The sequence below is a fragment of the Ursus arctos genome, unplaced genomic scaffold (genome assembly GCF_023065955.2).
Source record: "Ursus arctos isolate Adak ecotype North America unplaced genomic scaffold, UrsArc2.0 scaffold_3, whole genome shotgun sequence".
In the NCBI taxonomy this organism is placed as follows: domain Eukaryota; kingdom Metazoa; phylum Chordata; class Mammalia; order Carnivora; family Ursidae; genus Ursus; species Ursus arctos.
The window spans coordinates 47,222,295-47,234,809 of NW_026622985.1; the positions used below are offsets into that span (position 1 = coordinate 47,222,295).

At 34.5% G+C, this 12,515-nt stretch overlaps 1 protein-coding gene across 8 annotated transcripts in view; it reads right to left on the reverse strand.

Moving 5' to 3' along the window:
• Positions 1-12,515, reverse strand: part of SNX13 (sorting nexin 13) — a 127,772-nt gene that overhangs the window by 53,395 nt on the left and 61,862 nt on the right. For 7 of the 8 annotated variants that reach the window (XM_026507038.4, XM_026507041.4, XM_026507035.4 and 4 more), the window contains exons 6-9: positions 7,514-7,635; positions 7,325-7,426; positions 5,763-5,851; positions 1,163-1,246 (exon numbers count right to left, since the gene is read on the reverse strand). In XM_026507038.4, the coding sequence (XP_026362823.4) occupies positions 1,163-1,246; positions 5,763-5,851; positions 7,325-7,426; positions 7,514-7,635 (397 nt within the window). Of the gene's footprint in view, positions 1-1,162; positions 1,247-5,762; positions 5,852-7,324; positions 7,427-7,513; positions 7,640-12,515 lie in introns of all 8 variants that reach the window. The other variant, XM_026507052.4, reaches the window with a different exon arrangement.

Below are 12,515 nucleotides of genomic sequence, written 5' to 3' on the forward strand. Positions count from 1 at the left end.
ATGTAGAACACTTAAATTGCTTTCAATTTTTCAGATTTAAAAGCAATGTTGCCATTAATGTCCTTAAACATAGATTGTTCCAAACGTACTTATTATCACTTCAGAATAAATTTCATGAGTAGAACTCCTAACCAAAGGATATACATTTTTAAAAATTTTAATTAGGCAGATATGTATGGTTTTAAAGCTTTGATAGAAACCAACAGGGCACTAAAAAAATTGACAGAGGAAAAGAAGAATCAAGTTGTGTGACCTCCTTTAAGGCTCTAGGAATACAAAGCTAACAAAACAATTTCTGCCTGCAGGTAACCTACGATCTGGTGGGAGAGACAAAAACTGCTGCAGCAACAACAATAAAACAATGTCAAGTTTGATAATGGCTACTAGAAACAAAGAACAATAAAGTAATTCTTTCCTAAGAAAGCTAGACTGAGTTAACAGAAGACAACTGTGGAGAAGAAATTCCATTTCCAGAAAATGAATCAAAGATCTAGAATCTATGTATCAAAGAATCCCCCCTCAGTAGCCCACTTACAACTCTTCCTTGACTATGAGCTTACTGAGGAAAAGCATATAAAACCACACACAAAAATAATTAGACCTAGTAAACTTAGTAATCACTAACCCTTTGATATGTCTGACGGATGAGAAAACAATCACTTAGAGAAAACCAGCTACTTACACACACACACACACACTAAGCAACTTACAGAAACAAATCTAGAACACACATCCTCCTCCCATTCTCAGTCCAGTGTTCCTTTCATCGTACTTTCCTCCACTACATGGTATAAAAATGTAAAGTACATGCTATTTAAGTAGTTCAGACCACAAGCTGTGTTTAAAACCAAATAGCAACTTTCAAAAAATACATCTATACACTCAGGCAGTAAAATATTCTTTTTTTTTTTAATTGAAATAAGTAGTAACAACACCAAAATTGTTAACAGCATTATCTTATCAACAAACTTCTTAAAAAGAATTTGGCTAGCACATTCAACATACTGGCAAACAGAAATACTAGCAATATAAAGATTATCTTTAAACATACTTTCACCTAATTTCTTTAATAAATATTGCTTGGTCATCCTGATCTCCAACTACCGTTTCTAAATTTTAAGAAACTTTTAAAAACAGAGCTGTAATTTTAGAAAGTACATACCATCCATATGATATATTGATTAATATAATCAGGATCACTGAGTTGATTTATTAATGGAAGAAGAATTCCTCGTGCAAGGATTTCCTGGACAAAAATTGTAAAAAACAAAAACAAATTTAACCTAATATACTTCTCAAATCACTAGCGTAATATAAATAACACAATGCTGTTACTTAAGAAAGGTATGATACATGTAAAACTTGATAACCAACACAATCTTACAAAAAGATGAATACATCTCAGTTAAAATACATGAGCTGAAGCCACCTATATCAACCTAGATATATCTCCACAATGGCATCTAGAGTTGAGTGGAAAAAAACAAAAGGGTATCTAGTATGTTAGCATTTATGTCAGTTTTTAAAGGGCAAAACATGGCACCGCATGTGTATATGAATTCCTACGTCTATATTAAAAGTATAAAAACAAAGAACAAAAAAGGAAAAGATACACACCAATTTTAGAATAGTAGTTACCTTCAAGGGAGGAACAGAGCAGCTATAGTAAAACATTAACATTGGTTAAATTTAGGTAGTTGGTACATAAATGTCCACTGTATTATTCTCTATACTTGTCTGTGTTTGAAATTTTTCCTAATAGAAAATAATAACATGTTACTATAATTATTCATCTTTCTCTAGAATAGATCCTCCCATTCTTTATAGCTGTTTATGCTCCAACCTACTAAAATCCTGCTCTTCCTCCAAGGACTGACTACAGAATGAAATCTCCAATCAAATAAACCTTGAACATTTCAGTTGAATACTTTTTCACTTACATGTTTAAAATACACTCATGCCCTGAATTTATGGCATTTGTCACTTATCATCTCTATGTAATTGTGTATCTTTTACTTCTCTAGAACACTACCGCTATCTAGGAACGTTCTGCATATGAGTGACATTTGCCAAGTGATCTACTGATTTACTGATCTTCAAAAATATTTACTCAAGGTCATATTCTTAAACATTCTAAAGCATTTCATAAATATTAAAGGAATGGAAATAAGGAATTTAGTGCTGATTCTATTAATACCATATTTTCACCCATTATTAATCTTCATTCTTTTATGCATGCTGATATCTAAATTTACGAAACACCATTTCTTAAGAAAACTGGAAAGACTAAAAAACTATAAGTTTAACAGAATGTTTCACTTTTCTAATTAAAGGACCAATTTATTTATTCCTTTTATCAAGATCTCTAATTTATCTGCTCCATTTTCTGGTATAATAAGCTCATAAAAGGTAGCCTTCACTTTATTTTCCTTTAAAGAGATATTTTAAATAAACTCTACTTTTGTAAGCTAAGTCTGAAAACTATTACCCAATGAAGAGTTAACATTTCCAAAAGACACTCATGAAGGTTCCAGGAACTTTTTTTCGTATTGTAATTATTTTCTTTTCTTTACATCTTTTAAGTAATCTCTACACCCAATGTAGGGCTCAACCTCATGACCTCAAGATCAAGAGCAGCATGTTCTACCAACTCAGTCAGCCAGGCACCTCTTATTATTCTTTATTTTTACTAATTAATTTAGTTTTTAAGTAATCTCTACGTCCAATGTGGGGCAGTTCGGATAACTTTAAGAAGTATCTCTTGAGACATCTTATAGTCTTCAAATTAGAAGGAATTATTTATTCTTTCAAGATTAGTTTTAGTTTCCAACTTCTAAAAAATTTTAATATTTACATAATTCTTTCCTTCAAATTGTCTCTGGCCACATATGCTCACATTTTAAAATGTCCTTTGTAAGGAGAAAATTCATAAACAAAACTATGTTCCTTGAAAGTTTCTTTGCAAAGTAAGAAAAAAAAAAGTGGGGAAGAACTGTGAATAAATTTAGTGCTTCTTATTAGTCAATGCAATTAGTTTGTCTTAGAAAATTACTTTCATCTTCTAATTTGCCTCATGAAAGGGTCTGGTTAGTCAAGATGCAATCATATGATTTAACAATTCCTGTACAGGTTCTAGTGAGAGCTCTAAATATTCCAATATAAGTAGCCATTTCCATATAATTTCTACTTTAAGACAAGCACCAGCTGTCAAATATGAAGGCTTAAAAGCTACAAAGTCATTGAGGCCATGAATCTTTAAATAAATAAAACATGGTAATGGACAGAAAGCAGAGATGATTAAATAGCAATTACTGCAGTTAAATACTACGATATGTACAATCCAGATAAAGTATCCATATAAAGGAAAGAAGAACTCTTTAATCTGTTATTTAATCTGAACAAAAACATCTTTTGGGAAAACCTGAATTACCAACAAAAGAAAACTGATAAAGAATTATCAAGTTAAGAAAGAAAAACCTGATTTGATGAATTCAGGACTTTCTAATTATACACAATTGATTCAACCATAAAGATATGAAATATTGGTCTAAAAGACCAATCTACAGCAAAACATAGTTGCTCTTTAAATAACCCTACTTGCTTTAAACTATAACCTCATGTAACAGGGCAGATTTCCATTCATGTCTCCTAAGAGTCAGCTTCATCTTCAGGAGCTGCAGTAGCACGAGCACCTTCAGCAAGAAGGGCAATGAGGTTTCTTCTCATTAAAACTAACTCTATGACTGGGTATGTGCTATGTGCCAGGCACCGTGAGAACCGTTAAGTAGATAATGATAATACAGGCATGGTCTGTGTCCTAATGGGCCTTACAGTACTACTGGGGGGAGGGGGGAAGGCATCTAATAACTAAACACAACAACCAAATTATAATACTGAAATATGGTAAATGCTCTGAAGGAAAAGAACTGTGTACTTACCTACAGCAATAGGGAATTATGAGGGGACTTTAGATTGGGTGGTCAGGCGGGGCATTTCTGAGGAAGTGGGATATGAGGGGTGAATACAATTTAGCCAAGAGAACAAGGGGAATCATTCTGACCAGAAAAAAAAGAGTATGAGACGTCCCTATGCTGGGGAGAAAATGACACTTCTAGAGAAGACAGCATAGCTGGAATACAGTGACAGCATGGCACAAAGGCCAGAGAGGTAAACAGCGCCACAACATGCATGGCCTTGTAAACCTCTGGAAGAACTCGAGATGGGAAATACCTGCTGGATGGTTACAGCATTTACCAGGATGGAGAGGAGACTAAAAGGCAAGACAGGACATGGAAACAAGAGTAAGATTTCCATTTTGAACATTCAAAGTTTAAATAGGGCTGTGAGTCAATCGAAAGGCAATTTCAGTGGGCAGCTGGTCAGAGGCACCTGGGGCTCAGAAGGAAAGTCTGTACTAAAGATACAAATTTGAAAGTCACTAGCACTTGGATGGTATTTAAAGCCACAGGAATGGGTGAGCAAGAAGAGGGCCCAGGACTAAAGAACTTGTATGCTTAAAAGTTAAATGCAAAAGGACTTAAAACATGTAAAAATGACTAAAAAAGAGACCAAAGGAGGAGAAAAATCAGGACAGCAATGACATGGAACCCAAGTAAAGACAAAACTCCAAGAGGGAAAAGCTTTGCCAGCCATGTGAAAGTTGCTGAGACATTGCCCAGCAGTGGCTGTCTAGTGTACCAGGTAGACAAAGATTCTGCTGCCAACCACTCAACACGAATGAGTACTGTAACTGATCAGCAGTGTCTTCCTTCAGTGGCAGATGTGAATTTAGTGATAGACATGTCAGGTACTTACCGCCCTTGATAACAACTAGCCCAAATAACTGGTCTTAACAATACATAATCTATCAGACATTTCTGATTAAAACCAAGCATTTACTATTCAATTCACAGTACCACTACCCTACTTGAGAAGTGCACTGAACTCGAGTTAGGTAGATACTAAGAAATTGTGTGGTATTGCTTAAATAATAACATACAAGCATCATCTCAGGAATTGGTATCTACTTTGATGGATGGTAGACAAAAAGATCCTAAGCTTTCATTTTCATATAAATTAGAAACTTCGATTTTACTCATTCAACCAGCATTAAGGGTTGTAGCTAGCTAGTTAGCATTCTTCATCATAACCAGCAACCAAAGCAAAAATGTTATTCCTTTACATGTGTACATAGAATTTTATTCCAATGTTTACACAGGGGGAATAAAAAGTCCAAGACTACTGTTCTCATCCCACTTACTCATTTTCTAATTATAAAAAGCAGAATCTTAGCTGCCTTGTTTTTTTTTTTTAAAGTTTCTACCCAGAAGTGTTATTTTAATTAGCCTAATTCCAGTAAGTTTATAGGTAAAGCTATATTAAAAAAATTTAAAACATAACTTTGTTATAACCCAAAATCCCCGCACCTAACTCTTAAGTCAGGCAGTTCTCAAAGTATTGTCCAGGGATCTCTAGGGGATGGAAGGAGACAAGCGCACACTGCTATTTTCAAAAAGGAATACGATGGTGTAATGACAGAAATCAACTAATGGAATGTGTGCTTGTGTATTCTTGTGTTTCAAAATTTCTTAATTTTAACTTGTAATACAGTAAATGTTGATAAATAAAGCCCATGTAAACAAAAGCTCTTTGAAGTCCTCGATAATTTTTAAGAATTTCACAGGGTCCTGAAACCAAATATTTTGAGAAGTACTACTCTAAGTTTCTTTATAGCCATTTACTTGATATGAGTTTAAGCTTACCCTGACAAAGTATCGCATGATCTTGTTCTGGAAATCTCCAGGAGGTAGCAATAAATATAATAAGACCTCACACAAATCCCTTAGGAATCCTAGAAATGAAAAAAGGTAGCTATAACAACATTAGAAAATATCAGATCTCCACCAATTTGTGATTAAAAACACATAAAGGCAGAAATAAGTAGTTTCTTAATTATAGCAGCTTATTATTTTAATAATTAATTAGTACAAATCAGTATTGGTTAAATTTTTTCATTATTCTCCAAACAGTAACGATTCATTAATCAAACTAATATTTTTTTTATTTTGCTCAGTTTTACCTTGTTTTTCAATCACTGAGAAACTTCAATTATCAAATGTTTTCCCCCAAAATAGTTGTGGTTGTACCACGTATTCTACTCTTCTACTACACATTATCTTTGCATACTCAAAAGCTATTTGCATATTTTAAAATATACCTGTAACCCTTCTTTCAAGAAAGAACCTCTACTATCTTGGTAGGTAATAACAAAAGAAAAAGCGGATGCTCTTCTATTTCACTACTTCATGAGGGCTCGATTTACATGAAAGTACTGCACATCACTATAACTATTTCTTATACTTAGCTATTATTTCATGCCACTGCTAATGAAATGGCCATTAAAAATTGAATTGCAGCATAAATATAAAAAGGAAAGAAGAAAAAAGGGGGAAAAGAAGAGCACAATTTAAAAACTGAAGAAAACAGGGGTGCCTGGGTGGCTCAGTCGTTTAGCGTCTCTGCTTTGGGCTGAGGTCATGATCCCAGGGTCCTGGGATCCAGCCCTGCATTGGGCTCCTGGCTCAGAGGGAGGCCTGCTTCTCCCTCTCCCACTTCCCCTGCTTGTGTTCCCTCTCTCGCTGTGTCTCTCTCTGTCCAATAAATAAATAAAATCTTAAAAAAAAAAAAAAAAAACTGAAGAAAACAATTTCCACAAGTAGAACTACTTCTCTGTAGTTCATATGCTGACACTTCCTGGGAATATAATTATATAGCTGATCCTGTTAATTGAAAATGTGCCAAGTAGCAAAGACTATTTCTGAGAGGCTGCAAAACTAGCACAAGACAACCTCCTCGGCTAAAGCTTATCCGGTCTAACCTCTCACAAAGGAAAGACCAGTTCATTCGACTCCATAAACGGTATTTGAAACCATATTCTCATTCTCTTAGAAAATATTTTAGGGTAACAGGTATACTATTGAAGTAGAACTGATAAATTCAAGGAGAAGATAAAGTACTATATATCATAAAAAGTAAACTTACAGTTATAAATTGTTTGTACCTGCTATATTTTAAAAGAAGAGAAGTAATCTTTAATCACCATCTTTAAATTTTAAAGATGACCTCTAAAAAAAGAGAAAAGAATCTGGAAACTACTTTTAAGAGGTAAAAAATAAGATGAATAGTGACGCTGTCTATACTATGTTACCTATCCTGTAGGAATAATTTCACCCTTTACCCTTATTTTGTTCCCTAGCCCTGCTAACTTGTTTCTAACCAATCTGAACAGTTACTGTTCTCCAAAGAGTTAAACTGAGAAGAAAACCTTCTTCATCTTTGGGAGAAGTGCACACTAGATCGCGGCAAACGTCCTTCTCCATTTCAACTTCAACTTCAAAGAAGGTATCCACAAGATCTTCTGCTGTACCTGCACAAAGACAAGAACAAGACATACAGAATGATAGAGAAAGACAGATTTTAAAGTCCGAATTTTTAAAGGGAATAAAGATAGTACCTTTTGCTTGATCATCTTTCTCTGTTATCTTCTGCTGAGCCTTTCTGAATACTCGAAGGTGTGTGCCAAAATCATCTACAATGCGTGTAGTAAAATAAGGTTGCCAGTCTATTTCTTTTGACCTTATAAAAAACACATTAGATAAAAGCATTATGTAAATGCTTTTTAATCAAAAGGTATAAATTCACTTTAATGACTAATAAACAACATAATGATTATCACAGAGACTGAATTTATTTACACTGAGATTTTGTTTACTTAATTTCTATTACATCTTAGTCCTCCCTTTCACAAGACCCAAGGTATATCCAATCTAGCTGACAAGTCTTTGAACTATATTATTTGAAGTATTTTATGTGCCAAAGCTTAAATACTAAGTGTTTAAAATACATAGAAAAAAATTTTTTTCCAGTTAAATCTAAAATGAGTCTGACACCAGGGATATCATGTACTTCTTATCCAGAGAGAAGAATACATTAGGGATTCAGAATGTTTTCGCTTGCTTTTAGAAGAGCATTTGAGACGTTTCTTGGCTCCTTCTGAACCCTTTCTGAATTCTCTACATTCTTCTCCTTAGTTATACAGCCCAAGTTCTGAACCAAATACCTTTGGTATGGAGTTTAAGCGGTTTCTGTTTGCAGATACTAGCACTTAAAAACTTGACCATTTGAAATAATTATAGTCACACAGAAATGGCTTAAAGAATGATACAAAATACCACACTACCCACGGAAAAGGTGATTACTAATTGTATTAAGTTACCTATTACTCTATCTTAAAAGTAACAAACCTCAAGAAACATTGCTAATTTAGCACATCAGTGGAACAGTAACAAATAAAACAGATAAGCCAAAAACAGTTTACACCTCTCCTTGGATTGATATTTTTAAATAAGTATTTTTTCAATTCAGTTTTCCTTAAATTAGCACTCACATTAATTTACCTTTTTAGAAACATACCAAATAGATAAAAGAATCTATCTATTCATGAAGATGCTGGGCAACAGAGGTACAAAGAAAAAGTATACTGTAATTCACTATGTTATTTACCCAAACATATATAATAAAGAAGCTAGTGAAGAAATTAACTTGATTATTGTCACATTTTGAGAGAAAACTTATAGGTGTTGATGGCATTGAGGAATATAACAGATGCCTGTTTTCAAATAAAAACACAAGTTATTATCACACATAATATTTTTTTATACGCGCAACTATAATTTTGTTACATACGTGGGAAGAAAGAGTAAATTATTAAGTACATGAACACAAAAACAAATTAACATTAAAAAGGTAACCTGCACTCAGGGATCTGAGAAAGGGTTAATATTACTTAAAATACTACAAGAGCCATAGTATATAAGCATATACTAACTTCGGTGACAATACTCAGCCTCAACATAAAACCAAAATGAAAACAAACCTAGCAGTCTCTAGAGTCTCCTTTTTTCTTATTAAAAAAAAAAAAATCACAATCTGTGAAAACATCTTTCAAAAATCTTTACATGAATTGATGTAAAAAAAAATCATCCACATCTAAAAATTTTATAACAGAATTCAGTTGGTATAGGCCATGACTCATTTTATTCATGAAAGGGTCATTCTAACAAATTCAGAAGAAAGCTGAATACATAATCTTTCAAATTACATCTGTTTTGTTTCATGGTATAATGTTATTTATAATTTATTGAAATTTTCAAGCAAAATCAAATTTACTAATTTTAGAAGGGGTTTTAAACCCATCTCAACTCATTACAGAGGACATAGTAACATTGACAGTAAGTGAAAATAAACAATGCAAATATATAAAATTTATTTTAAATTTAAAATAGGGATTTCTATTTTCAATGTACAAATATGTTGAGGGTGGAGAAAGCCAGGACAGTATTCTATAGCTCTACCTAAGATCATTATTTTCCCTTCGCTTGACTCACTTCCACTGAATATGTGCAAATTTAATAGAAGTCTCAACTCAAGGAACTTTTCTAGGTTAGGAAGATAAGAACAACAGTAGTACATTGCTTCCTTTTGTGAAATAGGAAAACACCTACTAACAATTTCTAGTAGTATTTGTCTTCACAAAATTTGAAAATATTCTGATGACAGTGAAGTACTTCCTAAAATTGAAGTGTACTGATAAATACGTAATAAATGGAACATGAATATAAAAATCAATTAAAAGTCATTCATGGGGCGCCTGGGTGGCATGGGGCGCCTGGGTGGCACAGCGGTTAAGCATCTGCCTTCGGCTCAGGGCGTGATCCCGGCATTATAGGATCGAGCCCCACGTCGGGCTCCTCCGCTGTGGGGCTGCTTCTTCCTCTCCCACTCCCCCTTGCTTGTGTTCCCTCTCTCACTGGCTGTCTCTATCTCTGTTAAATAAATAAATAAAATATTTAAAAAAAAAAAAGTCATTCAATTTATATAATAGCCATACTTTCTTCTATTAATCCACATCTTCTATTACAGCTCTTAGTATCAATTATTCTTAAATTATGCCTATAGTCAAGGCTTCTTTTTTTTTTTTTTAAGATTTACTAATCTATTTGAGAGAGAGAAAGAGTGAGCACATGCTAGCATCAGAGTGGGGGGAGGGGCAGAGGAAGAGGGAGAGGGAGAATCCCGATCAGCCTCCATATCCAGCATGGAGCTAAAGGCGAGGCTTGATCTCATGACCCTGAGATCATGACCTGAGTTGAAATCAAGAGCTGGATGCTCAACCAGCTGAGCCATACAGATACCTTTATAGTCAAGGCTCTTTTTCACTTTGTTTAAAGTATTCCCCTACATGATTCCTATTCTAATAAAAACATCTGGATTATTACGATAAATCCTATTGCCTACACTTTCAACTATTATAAGCTTTCCTTTCCTGAACTTAAATATAGGAGAACATTATTTTCTATATGACCAAGAGAATAAGTAATAATATTCTAACCCTACCTTGAAAATCTCAAATTCATAGCAGGCTCCTGAAGCTTATGCATCTTGAGAGAATGATTGCAAGAATTACAAAAGTTAACTAGGAATGCAAACAAGTAATGAAGTTTTATTAAAGTATAAGAGCAGAAACCAAACAAGTGTACTGCTCTGAACATTTATCTGCATGCCTTTATCTCCATCCCTAATGCCAGCATTCCATTCCTGGCCTTGTATTTTACATGGTCTCCCGCATTTCACCTTTGTCACCCCTCCATTCTGTTTTCCACAGCGCAGCCAGGGTGATCTTTTTAAAAATACAAATACGATAGTACAAAATAAGAGATTCAAAAACCATTCAGTAACTCCCCATCGATCTTCGGGCTAAGCATGAATACTTTCTCTAAGAGCTTGCATACCCAAGAGGACCATGTTTACTTCCTCATCACCATCTGTTCCACCCTCTTCCTTCCCTTCTATTCTGCTGACTCACAGGCTTTCTTTCCATTTCTCAAATATGCCCCTTCTTATCTCAGAGCCTCCGGACAGGCTAATCCTTCTGCTAAGTTTGCACACCCCTGCCCACTCTCCACACATTTCCCTTCTCTCCCCCACATTGACTTGACAATTCCCACTTACTTTAGGTTTATCTAAAATATCTGTTCCACATGGCAGCCTTCAATGCCCCTTGCCCCTTTCTCTCTCTGCCATATTCCTTCAGACTAGGTATGGATTCTTCAGTTAAACATTCTCATAGCACCAAATTTTTCACATTTTATAGCACTTGAAACCTACAGTTAAATAATTCAACTGGTAGAGATAAATTCAACTGCTAAGACAAAAATCTCAGGAAGCCAGAGACTTTGTCTGTTTTATTCTGTGCTCATTTTATTCACAGTGGTATCTCCTGTGGCTAAATAATGTATTGAACATTGGAGACACTTGATTCATAGTGATTTACTGATTCCTCTTTCAGGGTCAAACACTGTTAATAGGTGCCCGGAGAAAGGCAACATGAGGTGCACATGACAGTCTCTTTACTCCTTAAAGTTCTGAAACAGAACATAAAGTGAGGAGCTCCGTTTGCCTTTCTAAATCCCTAAGCTACTGAATGCTAATACAAAAAAAAAAAAAAAAAAAAATGCAATGAATATCCCAAATACGTGGGCTGACAGTGAGATTATATAAATTGCTTCACTGGTTCCATCTTTGCTAAGCAGTGTACAACTCATCATCAATAATGCAAAAAACACACCAAAATCAATTGAGGATTTCTGTAAAAGAGCACTGGACTGGCATCTATGTCCTTAATTCAAGTAAAAGATTCACCATTTCATTCATTGTGAAATTCAGCAAATCACATCACTTTCCAGGGTTTGTTTTCTCTAAGGACACTGAGAACTTTAAGAGTCTGTGATTACCTGAATACCCATCCAAGCACGTGCAACACACACACACACACACACGCGCGCGCACAGAGCACATGGGAAAGTGATAACGGATAAGTAAATCAAAATATATGATCAAAAGAGGGAGTCATGAATATATTTCATTTTAACAAATCATATAAATCTTCAACATAAGACTGAGACCTTTTATTTCACTAAGGTTTTGCCAAATTATTTTAATATGGCTTTGTCTTTAATAAAACATTACAACGCTGCAGCAGTTATGGTATTCGGTTTCTTTTAAACGGCATGACAACTAAAGACATTTGTGAACAAATCTGAATGCAGAGTCCTTCAAGACTTTCCACCAATATTTCATTAGCTGTCTTCTGCACACCTGAATCAACTGCAATCTATTTATCAACTAGCTTGAGCAAAATTCCAAAGCAAATGTCTGTTTTTATAGAAACTACATTGCCATTCTCATACTTCTTCCAACTATGTACAAGTAAATTAAGTGACGATTATAATAAAAAGTATAACTGGGATACATGGATTCAGAAACAAATACAACTTTCTTTTTTAAACATACTTATCTTTCTCCTCTAAATCACACATGTTCAGCTCACACCAGGGACCAAGTGCATCAGATTTTCTGGGGACAGGACCCAGGCATAGAAGTGGATAGAAGTACTA